This window comes from Sus scrofa, chromosome 16 (genome assembly GCF_054392235.1).
Source record: "Sus scrofa isolate SSC_HxYL_T2T_F1_AM1 chromosome 16, Sscrofa_HxYL_maternal_Yorkshire_Landrace_v2.0, whole genome shotgun sequence".
Taxonomy (NCBI): domain Eukaryota; kingdom Metazoa; phylum Chordata; class Mammalia; order Artiodactyla; family Suidae; genus Sus; species Sus scrofa.
Genome location: NC_139398.1, coordinates 34,593,415 through 34,621,281, shown reverse-complemented (window position 1 = coordinate 34,621,281; position 27,867 = coordinate 34,593,415). Strand labels below are relative to the sequence as shown.

Here is a 27,867-nt window from a genome sequence, read left to right as displayed (position 1 = left end):
TGATGACATATATTCATATTGAATCCTTAATATATACTAGGAAACAAAATCAGATGTAACCAATGGTAGTTATAGAACTCATTTGTTATTTATTCAAAAGGAAGAAATTAAGTAATTTAATAAGAAACTCCTACCTCAATATTTCCCAAGGTGGGGATTGCTAGAAAGTTGCTGGGAAATGGGGTGAGTCCCTAACTCTTGAGTGCATTATGGGTAGTGCCTTTCCTCACTCCTGTTCTTAGAAACAGTGTCTGTGTCCAGTTTTGGTCAGATGCAAAAAGTTGGGAAGTCATTTTATAAATCTTTGTATTCTTCTTTCCTTTTTTAGGTTCTCCTGTTCCTAGTGGTAGTCCATATCCGAATCCCTCCTTTTTGGGAACACCATCTCAAGGTACCTCTTTTCTTTGTTTCAGGTTGTTACTCTTCTTTTTCAGAGCTAATGTCGTGCATTATTATGCTTAATGCTTAGAGTGAAAAAGATGAACTTGTCCTTTTCCCCTGCAAATAATGTAATAGAAGTGCTGTGCAAGTACTGGCATTTGGCCATGAATGCCTTGTCTTAGGAACTCTTGTAGTAGAATACCTGAAAAGCCCTCTTTTTGAGGTACCAGGATTTAAGTACCAGCCTTGAACTGTATAGTTAGTCCTCTTTAACTCCTAACATCAAGGTGCACTGATAGTAGTAAGCCTTCTTTCCTTTTCATCCTGCATTGTCAACACCTGGGTGCTCCTGTCCCAGTCTAAGGCCCTCTTCTTATCAAGAAAAACCAAATTAAATAACTATTTCCAGTTTTTTGTGAATATTTTTACCTATGGCTCTAAATATAGCTGCCTTGGGTTATTGAGAATTCTTAAAGCTTAAAGTTAAGTTTTGTCATTTGTTTTCCTTATGTGCATCAAGGGGTTCATCCTCCTGCTATGTCAACTCCAGTGTGTACTGTGGGAAACCCAGCAGCTCCTCCGGCCCCAAGTATGAGTTGTATGACTGGACCAGAGATTGTGTACTCTGGAAAACACAATGGTATTTGTATTTACTTTTCTCGAATCATGGGGTAAGTTTTTCATAGAGTGATGGACTTTGGCTCACTTTGCTCTATTTTGTGTAGTTGAACATTTTTAACTTTAAATTTGGGACATCATTTATTCCTACTAAATTTTATTTATGGTTTAAGCTCACTTGTCCATTAATAAGATTGTTTTCTATCATCAGCTTTTTTATTGTCTAACCATCTGTATTTGTTACTGTCTTGCATATACATCTTCAAAATATATCTACAAATATTATTATACAGTGTTGTAAACCACCCCATAACTCAGTGACCTGTGTCTGCAAGTCAGATATGCAGTTCTGGTCTTGGCTTGGCTCAAAGTACATATGAAATCAGCATCGAGGTTGAAGAGTTCTATCACTCTTGGCTGGACTCTCACATGTTTAAGGATATGTTTTTATGCTGGCCTATAATGGTAGGGGCAGGAGAACCTAAAAAAGGAAAGAGGAATATAAAGATTTATAAAATTACTTCCCAACGTTTTGCATCTGAACCAAAATTAGACACAGACACTGTTTCTAAGAACAGGAGTGAGGAAAGGCACTACCCATAATACACTCAAGAGTTAGGGACTCACCCCATTTCCCAGCAACTTTCTAGTAATCCCCACCTTGGGAAATATTGAGGTAGGAGTTTCTTATTAAATCACTTAATTTCTTCCTTTGGAATAAATAACGAATGAGTTCTCCACGTGATCTCTCATCCTCCAGCAGGCTAGCCAGGGATCATTCACTTGGTGGTAGCAAGGTTCCATGTGAGAGAGAGTGGAAACTTGCAAGGCCTCCTGATGCCTGAGCTCAGAATTGGCCTACCATCATTCGTACCTGATTTACTTGGCAGGGGGACATCTCCAAGCCAGCCCAGATTCAAAAGGTGGGAAGTAGATTCCTCATTATGACAGAAGCATCAGTCACGTTGCAAAGAGGATAGGTGTAGGAAGCAATAAAGAATTACAGCCATTTTGCGCTTAGGCTACTGTATCTACTTAATTATCATGTCCAGTATATTTTTTTCTTAGGTTTGAAATGTATGCTTTCCTTTGATTCATTTTGCTTAAAAATGTGCAACATTGCAGAACCCATTTTTAAAAAACTTTATTTTTTACAAGTCATTACCCAGAGTCTTATGAGTTTTTCTGTAGCAGTTCATTATATGAAATAACTTAGATATTTATCAGCTTTGGAAATTTTCCTGTTTTTTTGTTCTTTCAGATAACTTTGTAAAAGCTTAAATGAAATCATTGCTACACTTTAAAAGCTGGATAAGCACATAGAAAGGAATTTGCTACTATTGTAATTGTTTTTACTCATCTACAGCAGTCATTAAAATGTCTTTTGTTCCAGAAACATCTGGGATGCTAGTTTAGTTGTGGAAAGAGTATTCAAGAGTGGCAACAGAGAGATCACTGCAGTAAGTGTGTTGTATAATATTCCATTATCTGTATGTAACTGGTTTATGTTATTAAAGGACAAGTAGATTAGTTCACATTTCATGATGTTATGGACAAGATGCAATGATTAGTCTTTTTTTTTTTTTTCTCCCTTTGGTCTGCATCCTCGGCACATGGAAGTTCTGGGGCTGGGATCGATTCTGAGCCACAGCTGCTCCGTATATCACAGCTGTGGGAATGCTGGATCCTTAACCCACTGCACCAAGCCAGGGATCAAACCTGCTCCTCAGTAGTGACCCAAGACACTGCAGGACAATGCCAGGTCCTTAACCCACCACACCACAGTGGGAACTCCCATGATTTTCTTTTTAGGTACATGTCTGTGTACTTGTCCAGTAAATTGTCCACCCCCTGAGTTACATCTCAGCTCTGTCACTTACTAACTGATCAGTAAATTTCTTAACATTTCAGAGCCTGATAACTCACAGTAAAATGAGAATACATCTCCCTCTTAAGATTGTTATGAGGGTGAATAGAATCGGTCCTAATACTTAATGCTGATCAAAATTCATATTTAATATTTTGCTTGTATGCTCCAAAACCCCATGTACCTAGCAGTAATTTCTGTTTGCATTGGCACACTTTCCAGGGTGCTTTAAGAAACAATAGAAGTTTGTATTATCATAAATTCAGGTAGTAAGAGTTCCCATTGTGGTGCAGTGGAATCAAATCTGACTAGTATCTATGAGGATGCGGGTTTGATCCCTGGCCTTAGTGGGTCAGGAATCCAGCATTGCCATGAGCTGTGGTGTATTCACAGACTCAACTCAGATCCCAGGTGGCTGTGGCTGTGGCATAAGCTGGCAGCTGTAGCTCCAATTCGACCCCTAGGCTGGGAATTTCCATATGGCATGGGTGCGGCCCTAAAAAAAATAAAAATAAATAAATAACAGGCAGTAATATATTTTTTTTAATGTGAAGTATGCATGTGATTTATTTTAAAGTTTCTTTTTAAAATAGAAATATACTAAATATCTTTTTAAGTATGCTCTTTTAATCACATTTCTAAAAAAAAAATAAAGTTCACATTTCTTATTTTTGTCTCTTTGCCTTTTCTAGGGCTGCTTCCCACAACATCTGGAGGTTCCCAGGCTAGGGGTCTAATAGGCTGTAGCCACTATTGTACAGCAACACGGGATCCAAGCCACGTCTGCAACCTACACCACAGCTCACGGCAACGCTGGATCCTTAACCCATTGAGCAAGGCCAGGGATCGAACCCGAAACCTCATGGTTTCTAGTTGGATTCGTTAACCACTGCGCCATGACGGGAACTCCAAAGTTCACATTTCTAAGGAAAAAAATGTATTTACTTGACTGAGGTAGGCCATGAGGAAAAGGAATACTTAAAAAAAGAACATATGTATGTGTATAATTAGGTCACTTTGCTGTACAACAGGAATTGGCATAACATTGTAAATCAGCTACTTAATAAAGTATTTATGAGGCATAGTATATGGTTCAATTTATGTGAATTTCAAAAACAGGCAAACCAATCTGTATAATATGATATAGAGGTAAGAAAAATTGTTGTTTACTTAGGAAATAGAATGACTAATGATTAGGGGCAATAGCAAACTTTCTTGGGTGTTGGGAATATTCTGTTTTGTGGTCTAGGTGGTGACTATATTACAGTGTAAAGAAGCTATAAAGGTATTCACGTATTTTACTGTCGTAAAATTATATTTCAGTAATACCAAACAGGAAGGGAGGGAGGTAGTTATTTAGCCCTTTATTCTGCTCACCAAGTGTGTCATTTTAGGTACAAGAAATAACTTTAGGGAGTTCCCTCATGGCTTAGTGGGTTAGGATTCAGAATCATCACTGCTGTGCCTTTGGTTACAGCTACGGCATGGGTTTGATCCCTGGCCCAGGAACTTTTGCATGCCATAGACCTGGCCAAAAAAATTAATAAATTATTGTTTGTGAAGATAGGGTGTCTCAAAATTAAAACTGTATTTAATTATAGGTATACAGAGTATGAGCTTTTTATAGATATTTTTCTTTCAGTGTTTTTAATTTTTTTCAAAATATTTTCCTTTCAGATTGAAAGTAGTGTTCCTTCCCAACTTCTGGAGTCAGTGCTACAAGAGCTGAAAGGTTTGCAAGAATTTCTAGACAGAAACTCACAATTTGCAGGAGGACCATTAGGAAATCCAAGGTAAGAATAAATAGAATTTATTTCCTCTTTTCTTTCTTTTCTGAAATCTAATTCAGATATAAAATTTGTCCTTTTAAAAAATTTCATTGGACTTCCCGTTGTGTCACAATGGGATCGGTGGTGTCTGCAGCACTGGCATGCAGGTTCAGTCACTGACCCAGCATACCAGGTTAAAGGATCCAGCATTGCCGCAGCTGTAGCATAGGTCATAGTTGTGGCTTGGATATGACCCTGGCCTGAGAACTCCTTATGGTGAGGGGCTACCAAAAAGGAAAAAATAAATAAATTTTTTAAAAGTTTCATGGTGGACGTTCTCTGGTGGCCTAGCAGTCAAGGATCTGTTATTGTCACTGCTGTGAATCAGGTCGCTGCTACGGCATAGGGTCCATCCCTGGCCTGGCAGTTTCTGCATTTCCCAAAAATTTTTTTTCCATGGTTTTAGTATATTCATAGGTTAAGCAATCATGACTACTATCTAATTTCAAAACATTTGCATCACACCCTATCCCCATTAGCAATCACTCCCTATCTTTTTTTTTTTTTAGGGCCACAGGTACAGCATATGAAAGTTCCCAGGCTAGGGGTCAAATCGGGCTGTAGCTGCCAGCCTCTGCCACAGCCACAGCAACACTGGATCCTTAACCCACTGAACAAGGCCAGGGATCAAACCCACATCCTCATAGATACTAGTCAGATTTCTTTCTGCTGAGCCACAATAGGAACTCCCACTCCCTGTCTTAATTCAAGCTGCACCAACAAAAATACCATAGACTGACTGGTTTAGACAAAAACATTTATTCTTCATAGTTCTAGAGGCTAGAATTCTCAGAGTGCCAGCATGGTCAGGTTCTGATGAGGTTTACAGACAGCTGCTTTCTTTCTGTGTCCCATTTATGGCAGAGAGGAAAACCAGCAAGTTCTTTGAAGTAGGGAATTTACTTCTCTGATTGCTATGGCTAGGACTTCCAAAACTATGTTGAAGAGGAGTGGTGAGAGCAGACGTCCTTGTCTTATGAAAGTTTTATATATGATTTTTCTTCTTCTGGTGGTTAAAATTCTGAAAAATACACATCTCAATTATCATTAATAAAAGAGTCTTTATCTTCCTTCCTCTACCCTACACCCCTATTCTTCCTCCTTCATAGTTAGAAATTTAGTTGAAATGGGTTTTTTCTTTTTCTTCTCCATCATTTTGTTCTTGTGGTAATAGTTTCTAAGCAGTTTATTGAATTATACAATTAGAGCTTCAATTATAACCTCCAATTTTGTAACCTACTACTTTTGTAATATCTCTTTACTGTTTTAGTAGTTTTTTTTATTGAGTTTTTTGACTTCTTCAAATGTCATTCTGTCATCTGCAAATAGAGATAGTTGTACCTTTTTCATTCTTTTTTTTTTTTTTTTTTTTTTTTGCTTTTTAGGGCCGCACCTGTGGCATATGGAGGTTCCCAGGCTAGTGGTCTAATTAGATCCACAGCCACCAGCCTACACCACAGCAGTATCCAAGCTGCGTCCGCAACCTATATACCACAGCTCACGGCAACACCAGATCCTTAACCCATTGAGCAAGGCCAGGGATCGAATCCACAACCTCGTGGTTCCTAGTTGGATTCCTTTCAGCTGCGCCATGACAGGCACCCCACCTTTTTCATTCTAACCTTACTTGCTTTCTCCTATCTGCATAGGCTATCTCCAATACAGTTTTAAATGGTGGCGATAATGGTGGACATTCTGTTCTTCAGGAATAATTTAATGATTATTTAATTAAATTTATTTAATTAAATTTAATAATTAAATTTAATAATTTAATAATTTAATGAGAAAGTGTGTAACATTTCCCCATTAAAAAAGATGCCCAGATATAGTTTATCATGCAAAGAAAGTATCCATCCATTTCTGTTTCATTCATTGTTTTTATGAAATGAGTATTGAAGTATGTCAGATGCCTTGTCTACATTTTATAGTAATGATTACGTAATTTTTCCTTACCTTTATTTATAGCATTATAGTAACATATTCCCTGATTTCAGCCATCCCGTGCAGCATTAGTTTTACTGAGTATGGGATTTTTTTTGGGGGGGGGGGTCGCACCCACAGCATATGGAGGTTCCCAGTCTAGGGGTTGAATGGGAGCTGGAGCTGTATCTGCCAGCCTACACCACCACCACAGCAATGCTAGATCCAAGCCACATCTGCAACCTACACCACAGCTCACGGCAACACCAGATCCTTAACCCACTGAGCGAGGCCAGGGATTGAACCTGCAACTTCATGGTTCCTAGTCAAGTTCATTTCCTCTGTGCCATGATGGGAACTCCTCTCGTCTTTAAAAAATGATGCAAAAGAACTTATTCACAAAACAGAAACAGACTCAAAAGATTTTGAAACCAAACTTATGGTTACCAGAGGGGAAATGTGGACTGGGATGGACTGGGAGGTTGGGGTTGACATATGCACATTACTATACACAAAGTTGATCAGTAATGGTATAGCTCAGGGAAATCTATTCAGTACTCTGTGATAGACTATACAGGGAAAGAATCTGAAAAAGAATGGATGGATATGTATATGTGGGGCTGATTTACTTTGCTGTTCACCTGAAACTAACACAGCATTGTAAGTCACTTCTACTCCAGCAAAATTTATTTTTTTAAAAGAAGGCATTCCTTTTATTCATGTGCAGTCACCCCCCATTTCCACTCCTTAGCTCCAATCATTAATATATTCTCTCTGTATAGGTTTATGTATTCTTGATATTTTATATAAATGAAATCATACAATGTGAGGTCTTCAACATCCTAGAGTCTTTGCTCTGCCTCCTTGAGTATGTTAGTCCATGCATGTACAGCTTGGGAGGGGAGCCCAGAAATTGCATTGATCATACTCGGACAACTTCCTCCTCCAGCTTCTTCTTGCTCCGATTTCCCATACAGTCTCTAGCTCTCAGGGGGCTTCTTTTAGTGGGCCTCTGGATACAAAGCCAGTGTTTTGTCCCAATTTTCACTCCCTTGTTGTTGTACAGCTTTGCAGAAATGGTGGTGCTTTTGGGGCAAAGAGAAATAACTGATTCCCTCCGAAGTTTTCAGACCACAGGGTCCCTTTTCTCAACCTTAGCACTGTAGATATTGTAGACTGGATAATTCCTTGTTTTGGGAGCTGTCCTGTGCATTGTAGGATATGCAATATATCCTGTTTCTTACCTACTTTATACATAGTAGTTTGTATCTCTTAATCCCATACCCCTAATTTCCCCCTCCCTCCTACCCTATCCTACTTGGTAACCACTGGTTTGTTTTCTGTATCTGTGAGCTGCTTCTGTTTTGCACATATAATTTTTGGTTAAGTTCATCATTCTTTTCTTTGCATCCCTGAAATTGTATTAAGAGCTGAAATATCAGAGTTTTTTAAACCAGATGAGGACCAAATGCTCTTGTTTGTTCATTTCTCTCAGTGATCAGGATTTCCTTACAGCGGGTTCTTTGCTTTTCACTTTTGTCCAGAAGTTTTCTCATTTGTGAAATGGGATTCGTAATAATACTTACCATATAGAATTGTTTTATTACATTAAATCATTGATGAGTGCAGAAAGTAAGTGTTCATGAAAAGGAAACTATACCCTCAGTGAAAATTTTAGCTACTGAGAGATTAAAATGCTTCAGATTGAAATTGCTTTTGTTTTTTTGTTTGTTTTTTGTCTTTTCTAGGGCCGCACCTGCAGCATATGGAGGTTCCCAGGCTAGGGGTCCAATCGGAGCTATAGCCGCCGGCCTACACTACAGCAACTTGGGATCTGAGCCACGTCTGCGGCCTGCACCACAGCTCACGGCAGCGCCGGATCCTTACCCCACTTAGCAAGGCCAAACATCAAACCTGCAACCTCATGGTTTCCTAGTTGGATTCGTTAACCACTGAGCCACGACGGGAACTCACGAAATTGTTAATCATTGATTTTTCAGTGATTATTTCACTGATCTACAGAGGAAAAGAATATTTACAACATACTATTCAAAATAGGCAAATTGATAGAGACAGAAAGTAGATTAGCTGTCGCTTAGAGTAGGATGGAAGAAATGGCGATTGGCTGCTAATGAAGAGTGGGTAAAATTGTTCTAAAGTCAGGTTGTGGTGATAGTTGCAAAACCCTATGAATATGCTTTTAAAAATTAACTTGTACAGAGTTCCTGTCGTGGCTCAATGGTTAACAAATCCGACTAGGAACCATGAGGTTGTGGGTTCAGTCCCTGCACTTGTTCAATGGGTTAATGATCCGGCGTTGCTGTGAGCTGTAGTGTAGGTCGCAGACTTGGCTCGGATCCAGCATTGCTGTGGCTCTGGCGTAGGCCGGTTGCTACAGCTCCGATTCGACCCCTAGCCTGGGAACCTCCATATGCTGTGGGAGTGGCCCAAAGAAATAGCAAAAAAAAAAAGTTAACTTGCACATTTTAAATGGTTGGATTGTATGGTGTAGGAGTTGCCTCTCAGTGAAGTTGTTAAAGATACAAATATACATTCTGGAATTTCTGTTTCAGTACCACCGCCAAAGTGCAGCAGAGGCTGATAGGATTCATGCGTCCTGAAAATGGAAATACCCAGCAAATGCAACAGGAGTTGCAAAGGAAATTTCATGGTAAATTATTGCTTCTGATCAGTTAATTTTTCAGTGATTATTTCACTTATCTACAGAGGCAAAAGATATTTACAACAATTCCAGGTAATCTATATGACTATAAATGTACATGACCCCCATAAAGAGTTGTATTAGGTAAATAGAAATTATTGGACGTCTCTCGATAAGATCTGGTTTCTGGTAACAAATTTGTTTTGTCTTGGGGGCTCTTTTTAGGGCTGCATCCATGACATATGGAAGTTCCCAGGCCAGGGGTCAAATAGGAACTGCAGGTGTTAGCCTACACCACAGCTCACGGGAATACCAGACAGATCCTTAACCCACATCCTCACAGATATAGTTGGGTTCATTAACCACTGAGCCACAACGGGAACTCCACAGATATTTTATTAAAACAATATTAGTGCTTTACAAAAGAGAGATAATACAGACATGATGTATTTCTGAAACTTCTAGCTTATCAGTTTTTTTCATTCCTCCACCTGAAAACATGATGCACACCTTTTTTTAATGAATTTTTTTATTGTGTTAAAATATACATTGCATAAAATTTACCGTTTTAACTGTTTTTAAGTGTATGGTTCAGTAGCCTTCAGTAAGTTCACATGTGGTACTGCAGCCTGGTGATTGCAAACATCACCACTGTCCATCTACAGACCTTACTCATCTTCTGAGACCAAAACTCTGTACCCATGAAACAGTAATTTCCCTTGTCCTGTGCTCGCAAACTGCCAACCATAATTCTTTTTTCTGTCTTCAAATTTTACTACCCTATTTACCTCAAGTAAAAGGAGTCACATGGTATTCTGTTACCTGTTTATTTCACTTAGTCTTCACAGTTCATCTGTATCATTGCATGTGTCAGAATTTCCTTCCTTTTTAAGACCAAATAGTACTCCATTGTGTAAATAGACCACATTTTGTTTATCCTCTTTGTCTATTGGTGGACATTTAGGTTGCATCACCTTTGGAGTATTGAGAATAACCTTGCTGTGAACATGGTGTACAAATAGATTTGAGTTCCTCCTTTTAGTTCTTTTATAACTGTGTGTGTATATGTGTGTGTCTCCAGAAGTGTACTTGCTGGATTATGTCAGCCATGACAACTTTATGTCTTTTTTTTTTTTTTTTTTTTTTTTTTTGCTTTTTATGGTTGCACCCAAGGCATATGGAAGTTCCCAGGTTAGGAGTCAAATCAGAGCCACAGCTTGCACCCTATGCCACAGCAATGCCAGATCCCATCCAAATCTGCAGCCTACACTGCAGCTCACAGCAAATGCAAGATCCTTAACCCACTGAGCAGGGCCAGGGATTAAGCCCTCATCCTCATAGATACTGGCTACACCATAGCAGTGCAGGATCCATGCCATGCAAACTACACCACAGTTCATGGCAATGCCGGATCCTTAACCCACTGAGCGAGGCCAGGGATGGAACCTGCATCCTCATGGATGCTAGTCAGATTCGTTTCCACTGAGCCACGACAGGAACTCCTCAGCTTTTGTCCTAAGGTACTTTCTTTCCGTCTTGCTGGACCCAGGTTTCTGTTCACTATTTTGTAAATTCTTTTTTTTTAGGAGTTCTTTTCAGGTAAACTTGACAAAATACAAGCATTGGTAAGGATTTATACAAAAGGGAGCATTCAGATTGCTGATACACTGAAATGACTGCTTTGGAGAGCAGTTTGATCATATGTAGTAAAAGCTGAAAATTCATTTGTATTCAAAGTCAGCAGTTTCACTTTGAAGTATATTCTGGAATAGTCTTTTATCAAACTTTTTTCCTGTTATAGTAAGAAGTAATTTTTACATTATGACTCATGTTCAAAAGCATTCACACACAACTAAAACAAAATTGTAAGAAATAACTATTAAGAGGAGTTCCCATTGTGACTCACTGATAACAAACCAGACTAGTATCCATGAGGATTCTTTCCCTGGCCCCATTCAGTGAATTAAGGATCTGGCATTGCCATGAGCTGTGGTGTAGATTGCAGGAATGACTCGGATCCCAGGTTGCTATGGCTGTGATGTAGGCTGATAGCTGCGGCTCCAGTTTGACCCCTAGTCTTCCATATGCTGCAGATACAGCCCTAAAAAGAAAAAAGACAAAAAGAAAAAGAACTGTTACAAAATAACCTAGTTTATACTCTAACTTTTTTTTTCTTTTTCATTGTTTTTAAAGATGAAAAAAAAAAAACCTATCATGACTGACTGAATTGATTTCATGATTCACCAATGCATCTTAATTTGACAAGCAGTCCTAGAGTTCCCTTCATGGCTCATTGGTTAACGAACCCGACTAGGATCCATGAGAACACGGGTTCAATCCCTGACCTTGCTCAATGGGTTAAGGATTCAGCATTGCCTTGAGCTGTGGTGTAGGTTGCAGATGCGGCTCACATCCCACATTTCTGTGGCTGTGGTGTAGAATGGTGGCTGTAGCTCTAATTCGACTCCTAACCTTGAACTTCCATGTGCAGCAGGCACAGGCCTAAAATAACAAGAGAGAAACAAAAAAAAAAAAAAAAAAAAGGAAAGGAAAAAAATGCAGTCCTAGCAAAACTGTATTGTGTTTTTGAGGAGAACTTTTTAAAAGATGATTATTGCATTATTGTTTTAGTAGCAAAACATTGGAAAGAATAGAAATGTCCTTCAGGTGGAAAGTGGATCTAATGTGTGGTATACATGATGGAACACTCAGCAGTTAAAAACAAATATACTAGATTTATATTTATCAATATGGATAGCCTGTGCAGATGTAAGTGAGTAGAAAAAGCAATGATGCAAACTGTCTGAAAGCAGCAAAGTTTTTATTGTTTATGTGTGCACTCCCAGAGAAGCACTTGTGTATAGTGAGAGAATAAAACCATGAATTCATCAATCAGGATCATGGTTGCCTATGAGGGGAGGAAAGAGAATAATGAGGATTTCAGCCTTAATTATAGTTGTCTTTATTTGAGGTAAAGTGTTGTTTTACTTGAAATAAAACAGTTTAACCTATCATTTCACAAAACTTCATTAGTTGTGTTTTATAATTAGAGGCTCAATTGAGTGAAAAGGTTTCACTTCAGGCAATCCAGCAGTTGGTTCGAAAATCATACCAGGCTCTGGCTTTATGGAGACTTCTTTGTGAACATCAATTCACTGTCATTGTTGGAGAACTTCAAAAGGTAGGATTTTTTCCGCCTGTAAGATCATACTGTTAATACTCTGCTTAGTTTGTTGTCTTTTGAGTGAGTTTTAATCTTGCACTTAGGTTCAGGAGGGTATTATTTTAGGAAGCATTTAGGTTATGACATGTTACTATAAGACAATTGCATTAAAGCATGATAACTTTGGGGACTCAGTATCAAAACCACAAGGTTTTACAGTATGTGGTCTGTGAATGAAATCTTATCTTACCAAAAATATTTTTTGAGAGAGTTCCCTTCATGGCTCAGCGGTTCATGAACCCGACTAGGATCCATGAGAATGTGGGTTTGATCCCTTGCCTCGCTCAGTGGGTTAAGGATCTGGCGTTGCTGTGAGCTGTGGTGTAGGTTGCAGATGTGGCTCGGATCCCTCATTGCTATGGCTGTGGTGTAGGCCAACAGCTATAGCTCCGATTTGACCTCTAGCCTGGGAACTTTCATATGCTGTGGGTGTGGCCCTAAAAAGCACACATATATATATATATATATATAGACACTGTAGATTGCAACCTTTATTTAGGCTCTTCCCTTAGGGAATCTGATCAAAACTCTTTCTCCCCACCCATAAAGAATGCATAGAGACACATACATGAAATTTTTGCATGTAATTTCAAGGACTTCCTGCTTTAAAGAAAGATATTTACCAGTGTAGGAAATGAAAGGTTCATGTTTCTTTTTTTTTTTTTGGTCTTTTTATGACTGCACCCGAGGCAGGTTAGGGGGTCAAATCAGAGCTGTTGCTGCCAGCCTGTACCACAGCCGCAGCAATGCCAGATCCTTAACCCACTGAGCATGGCCAGGGATCAAACGCACATCCTCATGGATACTAGTCAGGTTCATTACCACTGAGCCACAACGGGAACTCCTGGTTCATGCGTTTTGCTGTCCTCATTTGATTTCTTCTTAAGGATAAAAGTAATTTACATTTATCTAAGTGTTAGGTCATTTGTGGGGAATACATTCCTACCTAATACATTTAATTATGACCATTTGTAAACATACACAGAAATAGAGGAAGCACCACAACTAATCCCTCTTTATACACCATTTATTTGTATTCAGTATTTTCACAATTTTGCCAACATTGCTTAGTCTGTCCCCTTTTTTTCTTTTTCTTTACTGAATTATTTTAAATCCCAGATACCATATCCTTTCATTCCTATATACTTCAGTATTTATTCCTTTTAGAAGATGTCCGTGTTCTTGAATAACAGTGTTATTATCACACGTAGCAAAATTACCACTAATTCTTTAGTAGCATCTAAAATAATGGCATTTCTCTCAAAAATATCTTTTTACTGACTGGTTTATTCTAATCAGAATCTAAACATTTGGATCTCCCATTAAATTTGGTTGTTATTTCTCTTAACTCTCTTAGCCTAGAGCAATTTTCCCTTCTTTTTTTTTCTTGCTATTGCCTTTTACGCATAGGGACATCAATCTTGCAGAACGTCCAACATTCTGAGGTTATCTTTTGTTCCTTGTAATGAACTTTTTCCTCTGTTTCCTGCATTTTCTGTAAAAATATAAGTCAAGTCTACAGAGGCTTGATTGATTCAGGTCCATTTATTTGAGGAAGAACAGAGTACTTCATAGGTAATGGTTTACGTGTCCTTCTTTGTTAAGAGACACAAAAGGTTTGATTGTTCCCCTTTTAGTGGTAATAAAAGTTGATTGCTAGATTCTAGAGTTTTAAGTCAGTCCTGCCATTGTGAAATTCTCCATCAGAGTTTTATCCGGCTTTCATGACATCCATTGATAATTATTAGCTGAAACTGTTACTTCGTTTAGGAATATAAAAATGGTCATTTTCTAAATCTGTGATTTCTTCCGTATTTACTAACCAGAGTTCTGTTAAAAAAAAAAAAAAATCACTCCCTTATCCTACAGGGCTATCTGGCTACCCTCAAATGTTAATTTCTTGGCTTTTAAGTATTTTTCAAAGTTAAAAGGCAGTCCCCTTGTTCTTTCCAACAGTGTCCAATTAATTGTTTTGTTTCTTTTAAGCATATACTTTTTTTTTTTTTTTTTTGGTTGTGCCCATTGCATGCAAAAGTTTGTGGGCCAGGGATCAAACCCACACTACAGCTGGAAACCAGAGCTCTAGCAGTGACAACACCACTTAATCCTCTGAGCCTCGAGGGAGTTCCACTTTTTCTTTTTTAAAAACTCAAATATGTTTAATTATGAAAGCTCTTTTCTTTTCCATGCCAGGTAGAATAATGAATTTTAGTCTTATTGAGTGGTAAGCATAATATAAGTCAGTTTTTAGCCTAAGTATCTTTTTGTGATCCATCTTCAAAGCTTTCCTTCGCTATATGCTCGGGGAATGCAAAATTTTTTTTTAGGGCTGTACCTGCAGCATATGGGACTTCCTAGGGGTCAAATCAGGGCTATAGCTGCTGGCCTACACACAGCAGCTAGAGATCCCAGCCACATCTGCAACCTATAGCACAGCTCCCAGCAACGTTGGATCCCCTTACCCACTGAGCGAGGCCAGGGATCCAACCCACATCCTCATGGATACAAGTCGGATTTCTGCTGCACCACAGTGGGAACTCCCAAGGAATGCAAATTGTTAGTCAAAAAAACTGAATATAGTTTTTATATTTGCTGAAATTTAGAAAAAAGAAATAGGGAGTTCCCATTGTGGCTCACCGGATTAAGAACCCAGTGTTGTCTCTTTGAGATGCGGGTTCAATCCCTGGCCTTGCTCAGTGGGCTAAGGATCCAAAGATGCGGTTCAAATCCAACACTGCCATAGCTGCAGCGTAGGCCTACAACTGGCAGCTCTGATTCAGCCCCTTAGACTGGAACTTCCATATACTGCTGGTGCAGCTTTAAAATGAAGAAAGTAAAGAAACAGCAGGCAAATCACTGAATATTACGGTTAAATCACCTCAAAACTTTAGAACTCCAGTTTAGCAAGAAGTTTTCTTCAAAATGAGATCAAATTCCAGTGTTAGAAGTTCTTAAACAATAGAATTTGAGCATTATTTTTGTAAGGTAAATGTAAGCCCTTTTTTTTTTGTCTTTTTAGGGCCATACCTGTGGCATATGGAGGTTCCTAGCCTGGGGGTCAAATCCGAGATGCAGCTGCCAGCCATAGCCACAGCAACATCAGATTTGAGCCACATCTGTGACCTACACCACAGCTGGCAGCAATACCAGATCCTTAACCCACTGAGCAAGGCCGGGGATCGAAACCACGTCCTCATGGATACTAGTGGGGTTCATTAACCACTGAGCCACAATGGGAACTCCAGCCCCCAATTTTTTTATATAGCTAATTGGTTGTTTTTTCCTGGTTATAACTAAAGTCAGGAGACCTGGCTTAAAGTTTGACTTTACCTGGGCTTTGCTTTCCTTGTAAAGTGAGCGATTTGGAATGGACATACCATGGGTTATTTTCCAACTGTTTGAGTCCATGAAAATTTGTAAAATAATAGTTTTCTATATTATAGAAATACCATCTGTGTGCAAATAGGATATTACTTTATTTTTGATCCAAAAAAGGATTTTCTCTTATATTCCTAGGAATTTCAAGAACAATTGAAAATCACCACCTTTAAAGACCTGGTAATCAGGGACAAGGAACTGACAGGGGCATTAATTGCTTCTCTAATCAACTGCTACATCAGAGATAATGCTGCTGTTGATGGCATTAGTTTACACTTACAGGATATCTGCCCTCTTCTTTATAGCACCGACGATGCAGTTTGTTCTAAGGTATGATGCTTTGTTACCTGTTTCAGTTTTTCTTGCAGGTTGTTTCAGGGTATGATGAAAAGCACACTTGAATTGTAATCAGAAACTCCTTATGACCTTTAGTAGGTCTCTTAACATTTTCTGGCATCAGAATCTTCATCTGGAGTTCCCCTCATGGTGCAGTGGAAACGAATCCAACTGGGAACCATGAGGTTGTGGGTTCCATCCTTGGCCTCAATGGGTTAAGGATCTGGCGTTGCTGTGAGCTGTGGTGTAGGCCAGCGGCTACAGCTCTGATTGAACCCCTAGCCTGGGAACCTCCATATGCTGAGGGCATGGCCCCAAATAGACAGAAAAAAAAAATAAAAAACTTCATCTGTGTAAGGAAGGGCTTGGAATATATTATTTCTTAAAATCTATATAAAAGTTTTTCATAAAGAGTCTTTGATAGGAGTTCCCGTCATGGCGCAGTGGTTAATGAATCTGACTAGGAACTATGAGGTTGCGCGTTCGGTCCCTGCCCTTGCTCAGTGGGTTAACGATCCGGCGTTGCTGTGAGCTGTGGTGTAGGTTGCAGACGCGGCCCGGATCCTGCATTGATGTGGCTCTGGCATAGGCTGTAGGTTACAGCTCCGATTGGACCCCTAGCCTGGGAACCTCCATATGCCGTGGGAGCGGCCCTAGAAATGGCAAAAAGACAAAAAAAAAAAAAAAAAGGAGTCTTTGATAATATTTATAGACCATATTTTTAGAAAATAGTAAAATATGCCTTTCCTTAGAAAGTAAGGGGGAAAAAAACACTAAAACTTTGTCTGTAATGAATTAGAGTTAATTGGGCAATTTTTATTGATCCCCTACAGGTGAAAGTAATTTAAAAAATCAGTGTTGCACGGACTGCCTGCTGACCAGTAATGTATTGACTAGGCAAGAAAGTTACCAGTCAAAAGCTGTCTTGCCTAACATATTTGTGAGAGGAATTAAGAATAGCTAGGATTTTTTTGGTCAAAAACTTTTCTGCCTAAAATTAAGAAGAAGTAAGTTTGTAGAGTTGTTTTTATTTTTGATGATAATAAAACCAGATGTAAATTTAGATGTAGCTAAAACTTGTATTGACAGCATCGTCTGGGTGCTTGATTATATCTTTTTAAAGTTCTCGTCATCGCTACTTCTAGGCAAATGAGCTTCTCCAGCGTTCCCGACAAGTTCAAAATAAGGTTGAAAAGGAAAAAATGTTAAGGGAATCATTAAAAGAGTATCAAAAAATCAGCAATCAGGTGGACCTTTCCAATGTTTGTGCTCAATATAGACAAGGTGAGAAACAAAATGTTCTTCCTACCTTCTTCTCAACTCAGAGGCAAATCTTCCTTCAGCTTTCTGTGACCCAGGGGGTGTGAGCTGGGAAGTTCATTTCTTATGTTTTAGTATTTGATGACTGCGCTGGCTTCTGCAGAAGATCTCATGCTCCAAAAGAGTTTTATTGGGTGGTTGGTGTAATAAAATTAAAAATATCTTGAAATGTGTACCTTTTTAACTCGGAGTTTCAGTCCTCGTCCATTGAAACTATTATCTGTATTAGATTGCTTTCTGGGTTACATTTATTTTTCAGATGCTTTAGATTCTTTTGACTAATCTTAAAAATATTACCTGTCTGCTCACTTTAAAATTACTTTAAATCAAATCTAACATAATGTAGTAACTGTTACATATATGTACTATTTTGAATAGTAAAAATTTTTTTTTCTAGTGAAGAAAATGTAATAGCTGCCTTTTAGGCATGTTGGAACCTTGTTCTTTGGTAGACTCAAGAAATATTTTATTGGGGTTCCTGTTGTGGCTCAGTGGTTGACAAACCCAACTAGGATTCATGAGGAAGAGGGTTCGATCCCTTGCCTCGCTGAGTGGGTTAAGGATCCGGCATTGCTGTGAGCTGTGGTGTAGGCCAGCAGCTGTAGCTCTGATTGGACCCTTAGCCTGGGAACCTGCATATACCTTGGGTGCAGCCCTAAAAAAGACAAAAGACAAAAAAAAAAATGAAAAAAATATTTTATATGCTATTGTTTCCTGGGTGACTAATACAGTAAAAACAATAATCTTGATCAGTATTTTTATAAACCAGCTAAGGAAAAATGTATCCACTTAATAATAAGCCTTAGCTCTTTGTCCTTTGTCTTTCTCCCATTAGTTCGTTTTTATGAGGGTGTGGTAGAGCTCTCTCTCACTGCCGCAGAGAAAAAAGATCCTCAGGGTCTTGGACTTCATTTCTATAAACATGGAGAACCAGAAGAAGACATCGTGGGACTTCAGGCTTTCCAAGAAAGGTGAGTTTTATCTCCTTAGTCGATTGTCAACTTTATGGGTACAGATTTTTCGTTGTTATGTTTGATGGATAGCCATAGGAAAGTAATGTTATGAAATTGAATTATACTTTCACCTAAAAATGTCTTGTTTTATCAGAAGTGTGAATCAGGATTATAATTCTTAGTCTAGGGATAAAATTATAGTCTGGTGGAAATCCTTAAATACCTATAAATGTTTTTGAACTTGCCTCTGTGGTTTTTCTGAGGCTGTATCAATATCAATTTTAAACGTGATAACGTTTTTGGAAACAAAACTGCTGCCGCACCTGCCCCACCCCCAATGTCTGGTTCTAGATGAAGATTAGCATTTTTTTTTCCCCTCTCTTTATGGCCACAACTGTAGCATATGGACATTCCTGGGCCAGGGGTCAAACCAGATCAACACCAGATCCAAGCTGCATCTGCACCCTGCTGGCCATGCCGGATCCTTAACCCACTGAGTAAGGCCAGGGATTGAACTCACATCCTCACAGAGATAGTATCAGGTCCTTAACCCGATGAGCCACAACAGGAACCTGGATGAAGATTAATAGTATTTTAAATGATGATTTTTAAATCTTCACAGATTCTTAGAGACTGCTTTAAAAAAAAAAGTATATCCATTAAGGAAATATATAGCCTACCTAAGACACCTGTTTTGTTTTGTTTAATAGCCACACTCACAGTACATAGAAGTTCCCAGGCTAGGGACTGTATATGAGCTGCAGTTGTGACCTGTGCTGCAGCTGCAGCAACACCAGATCCTTTAACCCACTGCACTGGGCCAGGGGTTGAACCCATGTCTCTGCAAGGACCCCAGCTGCTGCAGTCAGATTCTTTTTTCTTTTCTTTTTTTTTCTTTTTTTTGGCTTTTTAGGGCTGCACTCACGGCACATGGAGGTTGCCAGACTAGGGGTCCAGTCAGAACTACAGCTGCCAGCCTACGCCAGAGCCACAGCAGTGCAGGATCGGAGCTGCATCTTCGACCTACACCACAGCTCACGGCAACACCAGATCCTTAATCCACTGATCGAGGCCAGGGATCAAACCTGCAACTTCATGGTTTGTAGTCAGATTCATTTCCAAAGCACCACAACAGGAACTCCACGCAGTCAAATTGTTAACCCACTGCACCACACATCAGGAACTCCTCGGATGTGTTTTGTTAATACATTCATTTTTATGATTTTACCCTTTTAACCAGATACTTTTCAGACCTATTGGAAAAGTCTATGATTTGTAAAAAAAAATTTTTTTTTTTTTTGGCCATACCAAAAAAGTGGAATGTGAAATTTCCTGGGCTAGGGATCAAACCTGTGTTGCAGCAGTGGCCTGAGCTGCTGCTGTGACAATACCAGATCCTTAACCCCCTGCGCCATAAGGGAATTCCTAATACGTAGTATTTTTTATACCAAATTGTGTGTATGTGTGTTTTCTCCAAAATTATTTTTGGTTTGTATTTCAGTTAGATAAGATAAATCACTTGCTAACTAAATAATAACTAAATAACAACTATGTTTCCTTTTCATTCTTTTCAGATTAAACAGTTACAAGTGTATTACAGATACACTTCAAGAACTGGTAAATCAAAGTAAGGCTGCTCCTCAGTCTCCCAGTGTACCCAAAAAACCTGGGCCTCCAGTGTTGTCATCTGATCCCAACATGCTGAGTAATGAAGAAGCAGGACATCATGTAAGGGACATAGCAAATTTTTGTTCTGAAAATACACTGTATTTAGAAGTTCTGTGTGGTGGTGGTGCCTTATCATCTTGGGGAGGGTAGTAGTTCTTAGAACCTACCATTTAAGGATTCTTGATTTCTTACCAGGAGTTATAAGGCTAAGGGTCACGATGATGAGGCTTCGTCTGTGCTGATTTACTGTTTTCTTCATTTTAGTTTGAACAAATGCTTAAATTGTCTCAACGATCCAAAGATGAGCTCTTTAGTATTGCCCTTTATAATTGGCTAATACAAGCTGACCTTGCAGATAAACTGCTACAGGTAAAAGACATTTTTTATACCAGTATTGTTCATTCATATTTTTACGTAACGCAATGGCTAATGCACATATATAGTTTCAGGAAATTCATTCATATTTTTACGTAGCTCAATGGCTTACACACATATATAGTTTTAGGAAATTCATTCATATTTTTACGTAACTCAATGGCTTACACACATATATAGTTTTAGGAAATTCATTCATATTTTTATGTAACTCAATGGCTTATGCACATATATACTTTTAGGAAATACAGTTTCTTACCCTGGATCAACCATGAGGTGTTAATGAAAAGCCAAGTAATGCTGTATCTTTTCATAGTGGCAAGGTAGTCTATTGCTCTAATTTTCGTGTTATTCAGAAGCTGATTGGGATTGTTTATATTATGGGGTGGGAATCATTGGATTGTGAACTAGGAGACCCAAACTTTGTCTTAGCTCTGCCATTAGGTCACTTCACAAAGGCCCTTTCACTATCTCGGGTCTCAGTATTCCCCAGTCTGTAAAGTGAATATATGGCATTTGATTATTGCCAGGTGCCTTTGAGTTCCGAGTCTAGTAAGTATTCTCAAATTTTATTGAAAGATTTTTAATTGGATTATGCTAGATTGGTTTTTATCTACTGAATGCAACTATCATAGCAATTTATTGATTTCTATGGTAAAATAATCATATATAATAAGAAAACTGCCCTCTCTTATCTGTTACTGGATTATAATACTGCCTAAGTATTCATAAAACAAGGTACACTTGTAAAATGATATATTATACTTAGTATGTAAAGAGCAAGTGTGTGGTCAGAAAATGTCACTGACTAACTGTCCAATTTCCAGATTGCTTCTCCATTTCTAGAGCCACATTTAGTCCGAATGGCCAAAGTTGATCAAAACAAAGTTCGTTACATGGATTTGCTCTGGAGGTATTATGAGAAGAACAGAAGTTTTAGTAATGCTGCTCGTGTCCTATCCAAATTGGCTGACATGCACAGGTATGGCATTATCACTGTGAAGAATACGTAATAACGGCTGTATGTAGTTATACCCAGATTCAGATATAAAAGAAAACCTCATTCAAGTGCACGTATGTAGAATTCTTATGCTTTTACTTGGATTTACCTAAGGTTTATAGTTTTCTCTTTGTTTTGGTTTTAGTAGTGTGTAGGGGGTACCAAATATGTTACAAAGTAGACTCTCTATTCAAAATATCTTCTAAATCCTTTAAAGTATGTCTTTAGATTCTTTCCAACAGTAATTAATTACTCTTCTTAATTAAAAGAAAACTTCTCAGGGGCTTTATAATTTTAAATGTTTAACTCCAGACTAACTTCCTCTACTTTCACATTGGTTTATTTATTTATTTATTTTAAATTACCAAAAAGGTCTTGGAGCATAAATATTTAGGATTATTAAGAATCCTGTTAGGGAGTTCCCGTCATGGCGCAGTGGTTAATGAATCCAACTAGGAACCATGAGGTTGCGGGTTCGATCCCTGGCCTTGCTCAGTGGGTTAAGGATCTGGCATTGCCGTGAGCTGTGGTGTAGGTTGCAGATGTGGCTCGGATCCTGTGTTGCTGAGGTTCTGGTGTAGGCCCGTGGCTACGGCTCCCATTTGACCCCTAGCCTGGGAACCTCCATATGCCGTGGGAAGCAGCCCTAGAAAAGGCAAAAAGACCAAAAAAAAAAAAGAATCCTGTTAGGAGTTCTCTTGTGGCACAGCAGGTTAAGGATCTGGCATTGTCACTGCAGCAGTTCAGGTCGCTACTGTGACATGGTTCAGTCCCTGGCCTAGAAACTTACTTCCACATGCTTCAGGCATAGCCAAAAAAGAAGGAATTTTGTTTTAAAAAGGCATTAAAATTTCTCATTAGATTATCGTATTAGAAGACAACTTAATAAAATTTTGGACAGGCCATTAATTTGACCCTCTTCATTTAGAATTTCCTTTGCCTAAATAACATGCTATTTCTAAAAACTGGAGATTGGTTAAGTTAGGAAGAGGAGGTTATTGAGGCAAAGCTGTCATTAAACCAAGTTAATCAGAATGGTTACTTAGAGTCCAGATGTGGCTGATAGTAAGTGTAAGAGAGTGTGTGTCGGTCAGTGTGTACTCATGTGGTTTGAATTATTGTACGTGTGGACCCAAAGCATTTTTTGTCTTCTTGCCCTCCTTGGTCAGAATGGTCACTTGGTTTTTAAGTTTCCGTCACATACAGAAGATGTGACATACTTACGTCAAAGTGACTTTAATTTCTTTCTTTGGTTTAATAAAAGTTAAGGAATGTAAGTCAGTAGAGGCCTAAAAGCTAATTTCTCACAAAGGCCTTGGTCAGTTTATAGTTTTTGTGTAATTAGGAATTGACAACAGGGAGTTGCCCTTGTGGCTCAGTGGTTAACGAACCCAACTAGGATCCAAGAGGATGTGGGTTTGATCCCTGGCCTCGCTCAGTGGGTTAAGGAGTATGCTGCAGGAGTGGCCCTAGAAAAGGCAAAAAAGACCAAAAAAAAAAAAAAAAAAAGAATAAAAACAAAAAACAAAGCTCTTGAAATTTCTGCTGAGGCGCAAAGGTATTGGTGACGCTGGAGCACTGGGACACAGGTACGATTCCCAGCCCAGCGTTGCCACGGCTGCAGGGTAGGTAGCAAATTGTGGCTCAGGGCCGATCCCTGGTCTGGGAACTTGATATGCTGAGGGGTGACCCAAAAAGAAAGAAAGTAAAAAAAATAAACAAAGCTGCTAAAGGTACTGCGTCCTTTACATGTTATCTTAAGAGATGGTAATTGCTAAGTACCTGGCATCCACACCTATACTTTACAAGACATGAGAACGGAGATAACTCTTTTTTTCTTTTTGTTTCTTTTTGGAAGGAGAAAACTAAAGGAGCCATAGTTATACAGAAGGACAATTTCTTAAGTAAGACCTTTGAAGTAAAAGCCAGTTTTTTCCTGATTCAGATTGGAATTTGAGGATATCAAAGTTATGTTTAATACAGTTGGTCTCGGGGGCGGGGGGAGCTGCTTTAGTTAAGATTGGTGGGAGAAGACCTTAGACAAATTATCATTAAAATTCTCAAATGACAAAAATAGGCAGCTATTAAAGACATGGAGGAAGTGGTTCAAGCATAGGACCAATGAATGGTCCCTGCAGAGGCACTGCATCAGATTCAGGTTTATTATGATCAGGGTACGTAAAAGAAAGCCCAGGGGTTGGAAATGGTGAACAAAGAAGGGTGAAGTGAGGCTAGAGGAGGAGTAGGTGAGGCGATTGAGGGGTCCTAAGAATGTATGTGACATAATCTGATTTTTGGTGGGTGTTTTGTTGTTTGGTTTTTTGTTTGTTTGCTTTTTGCTTTTTAGGGCCCCACTTGCGGCATATGGAGGTTCCCAGGCTAGGGGTCCAATCCTAGCTACAGCTGCCAGCCTACGCCACAGCCATAGCAATGCCAGATCCGAGCCTCATCTGCAACCTACACAACAGCTCTCGGCAACACTGGATCCTTAATCCACCGAGCAAGGCCAGGGATCGAACCTGCATCCTTGTGGATTCTACTCAGGTTTGTTACCGATGAGCCAGCTAAGCTACGATGGGAACTCCTGATTTTTGTTTTTAAGAGGACACTCTAGTTGCTGTGTGGAAAATGAAATGTAGTATTGGCCACATTAAAGCAGAGGTGTGACTATCAGGAGTAGTAAAAAAAAGTTTAATTTTAGAAGAATCCAAGTTTTAATAAATTAAAGTTTGAAAATAGGAAATGTGGCTGTAACCTAAGTATTTATGTGTCAACTTATATTGTAGATCTGTTTTATTAAAAATCCTATAATTTTTTCAAGTTTCAAATGGCCTTTTATATTAATTTGGTATAAAAAAAAGTGCATCTCAGCTGGTATATATGTATATTGGAGCCTTAAGAATTCACATAAATAAAAATAAGGATTTTCCCCCTCAGCACAGAAATTTCACTTCAGCAGCGACTAGAGTACATTGCTCGAGCCATTCTTAGTGCCAAAAGTTCCACTGCCATTTCATCAATAGCTGCAGATGGTGAATTCCTTCATGAATTAGAAGAAAAAATGGAAGTAAGTGCTAATGGTACTTAAACCTTGTCCACATTGATTAGTAGCCACATGTTATTCTGCTTTCCCTCTTCCCCTAATAAATAATAGTTCTGTAGCACTCAGAATTAATTCTGATCTTTTCCACCTCTTTCCTTCCTTCCTTCCTCCTTTTTTTTTTTTTTTGCTTTTTTTAGGGCCACACCTACAACATATGGAGGTTCCCAGGCTAGGGGTCGAATCAGAGCTACAGCTACCGGCATACACCACAGCCACAGCAACACGGGAGTCTGAGCCACGCCTGTGACCTACACCACAGCTCATGGCAACACTGGATCACCAACCCACTGAGCAAGGCCATGGATTGAACCTGCATCCTTATGAATACTAGTCGGTTTCATCTCTGCTGCATCACAGCGGGAACTCTCTCCTTTCTTTATATATAAAGCTTTCAAAAGATTTTAAAGGTACAGCACTTGGGTCCTAGGACATTGCTGTAATCTAAAAGTTTTTTCTGTGGCATTTCTTAAAGGTTTATTCCAACTGTTCTAACACCAAGTAGATAATGTCACATTCACCATTTCTTCTGAGGCTAGTAAGTAGATATATGAAGTTAGAGTGGGCTAAACTGCCTTTAGTGAGAGACTAAAAGAAAAACCATGTAATGATCCACATACAGAAGTTCATTTCTCATCCGCAAGATCCAGAGTGGGTATCCCTGATTGGCATGTGGCTTTCTTCCACTTAGTTGATATCTGTACCCAAGTTGTATTTTTTGACTCTGCCATTCCCAGTGGCCTTACCTTTTCCTTTGATCAGAGGGAGGAAAGCAGAAAAGAGCATGTAAGAAGCACATTCACTCTTAAAAACCTCAGCCCTAAAGAGACCTACTTTACTCCCATTTACATTCCTTTGAAGAGAACATAATCTTACGGCCCTGCTCTTTGCAGGAGGCTGGGAATGATAGTCTTATCATTTTGTCTGACTTGTAGTCATGGGAGAAACAGGCACTGGTGGGAAGCAAATGCTCTCTGTCCCAGCAGTCCCTGAGAAATCTTCTGTGTTGATGTGAAGAGTTGGTAGTCTGTTAAGATAAAAGTCTTTATTTATACATTTTTTTAAATTGAGGTAGGAATTCCCATCGTGGCACAGGGGAAACAAATCCGACTAGGAACCATGAGGTTGTGGGTTTGATCCCTGGCCTCACTTAGTGGGTTGGGGATCTGGTGTTGCCGTGAGCTGTGGTGTAGGTTGCAGGCGAGCCTCGGATCTGGCATTGCTGTGGCTCTGGTGTAGGCCAGCAGCAATAGCTCAGATTATACCCCTAGCCTGGGAACCTCCATGTGCCCTGAGTGTGGTCCTAAAAAGACCAAAAGAAAAAAGAAATGAAATTGAGATAGAATTGACATATAATGGCTATTTAGGTATACAACGTAATGATTAAATATATCTATATGTTGCAAAATGATCACCACAATAAGTCTAGTTAAAATCTGTCAATAAGTGATTACAAAACTTTTTTTTTCTGTGATGAGAACTTAATAAGAGCTACTCTCTTAGCAATTTTCAAATATGCAATACAGTGTGATTAACTATAGTCACTATTGCTGTTATTTATACATTATTTTTATTTTAACAAACTTATAAGTCATACTACGAGTCGTTCCTTCAAGTACCTGTTGATTAATCATAAAGAGCTTAAGACTTACTCTTTTCTATCGGAACTAGGTTGCGAGGATTCAACTTCAGATACAAGAGACACTGCAGAGGCAATATTCCCATCATTCTTCTGTACAGGATGCAATTTCTCAACTAGATTCTGAGCTAATGGACATAACTAAGGTAATAAAAAAGCAAATGAGATTCCTCTAGCAGTCACCTGTCGTCTACAAATTCTTTGTTTCTTTTGCATTTTACTTTGTGTTCCATGGGAAGGATTAGCTTATCTCCACAAAATAAGATAAGCCATCTTTGGAAGCATATCTTCGTGCTGACAAATCACTGCTGTGGTATCTGACTCAAAAAGAGCTGGGTTTCTCTTTCTAGGCCAGTTTCTATCAGTAACCTCACATGGGCCTTTGTTAAAACTCCTGCCATCTATTTTATAGCCTTGTTGTTGTCTTGAAAAAGTAACTTCCAGTTGAAGAACTTTCCAAGTTTCACCTACTTTGTGCCCTCCCCAGCAGTTTCTTCTTCAATTATTCCTGGGCATTTTTCTTAGTATCCTTATATTTCTCAGTATTTCCATGATTTTCCAAACCTTAGTTTAGACAACACTAAAAAATATTATTGCAGCATCTTCCTCTCCCCCAAGGGAAAAAAAGGCACACATATTGAAATCTGTGCCATTCTCAATCTGGCATTAGGACCAGCTACACGTCATCACATCTTTATATGTTTTAGGAACTTTAGATAAAATCTTTGGTTACTTTTAACTTACAGGGTGTTCTTCACTGTTAATTTTTGAATACTAACCTCTGGTTGGATGTTGACATTTTCTCCCACAGCTTTATGGGGAATTTGCTGACCCATTTAAACTTGCAGAGTGTAAACTTGCAATAATTCATTGTGCTGGTTATTCAGACCCTATATTGGTGCAGACACTTTGGCAAGATATCATAGAGAAAGGTAAGCGTTCACTTATAGGTATATTAGTTATACATTATTTAGTGACTTGTTAGAAGAATGAATGTAAACTGCTAGTTGTCATATATCCAGGGCTCACGAGAATCGGCTATACCTAAACAGTGTAAGCAGAGAGTGCCTGCATGTGGTGGAGGGTGATCCTATAGAAAATGATCCCAGTGAATATTTGAGAGGATTCTCAGAAAAGATGTGTCATTTTCGTGGTTTGTACTGCTTAATAAGAGATTCTGAGACACTTAACTCAGAATATCATAACCAGTGCCCTCAATAGATGAATGTATATCATTAACAGAAACATTGGGAGTTCCTGTAGTGGCTCAGTGGTTAACGAATCCGACTAGGAACCATGAGGTTGCGGGTTCGGTCCCTGCCCTTGCTCAGGGGGTTAACGATCCGGCGTTGCCGTGAGCTGTGGTATAGGTTGCAGATGCGGCTCGGATCCTGCGTTGCTGTGGCTCTGGTGTAGGCCGGTGGCTATGGCTCCGATTGGACCCCTAGCCTGGGAACCTCCACATGCCGAAGGGGCGGCCCAAGAAATAGCAAAAAGACAAAAAAAAAAAAAAAAAAAAAGCAGAAACATTGAATCTGCTCATTAGATTAATATGAGTACAAGTTCTGCAGTATTTTCTACCTTGAAACAATAAAATA

General features: G+C 39.0%; 1 protein-coding gene across 3 annotated transcripts in view; it reads left to right on the top strand.

Moving 5' to 3' along the window:
• NUP155 (nucleoporin 155) overlaps window positions 1-27,867 on the top strand; it is a 68,079-nt gene that overhangs the window by 34,019 nt on the left and 6,193 nt on the right. The window contains exons 17-31 of one of the 3 annotated variants that reach the window (XR_014831184.1): window positions 329-391; window positions 902-1,052; window positions 2,393-2,459; window positions 4,544-4,659; window positions 9,189-9,286; window positions 12,328-12,458; window positions 16,017-16,208; window positions 17,360-17,498; window positions 18,370-18,505; window positions 20,062-20,215; window positions 20,420-20,524; window positions 21,358-21,512; window positions 24,468-24,771; window positions 25,902-26,415; window positions 27,081-27,201. Coding sequence is in view for 1 of the 3 variants with exons in the window: in XM_003133893.5 (XP_003133941.3) it covers window positions 329-391; window positions 902-1,052; window positions 2,393-2,459; window positions 4,544-4,659; window positions 9,189-9,286; window positions 12,328-12,458; window positions 16,017-16,208; window positions 17,360-17,498; window positions 18,370-18,505; window positions 20,062-20,215; window positions 20,420-20,524; window positions 21,358-21,512; window positions 24,468-24,597; window positions 26,302-26,415; window positions 27,081-27,201 (1,872 nt within the window). In the remaining 2 variants the exon portion in view is untranslated. Of the gene's footprint in view, window positions 1-328; window positions 392-901; window positions 1,053-2,392; window positions 2,460-4,543; window positions 4,660-9,188; window positions 10,657-11,264; window positions 11,835-12,327; window positions 12,459-16,016; window positions 16,209-17,359; window positions 17,499-18,369; window positions 18,506-20,061; window positions 20,216-20,419; window positions 20,525-21,357; window positions 21,513-24,467; window positions 24,772-25,901; window positions 26,416-27,080; window positions 27,202-27,867 lie in introns of those variants that run through there. The other 2 variants (XM_003133893.5, XR_014831185.1) reach the window with 2 other exon arrangements.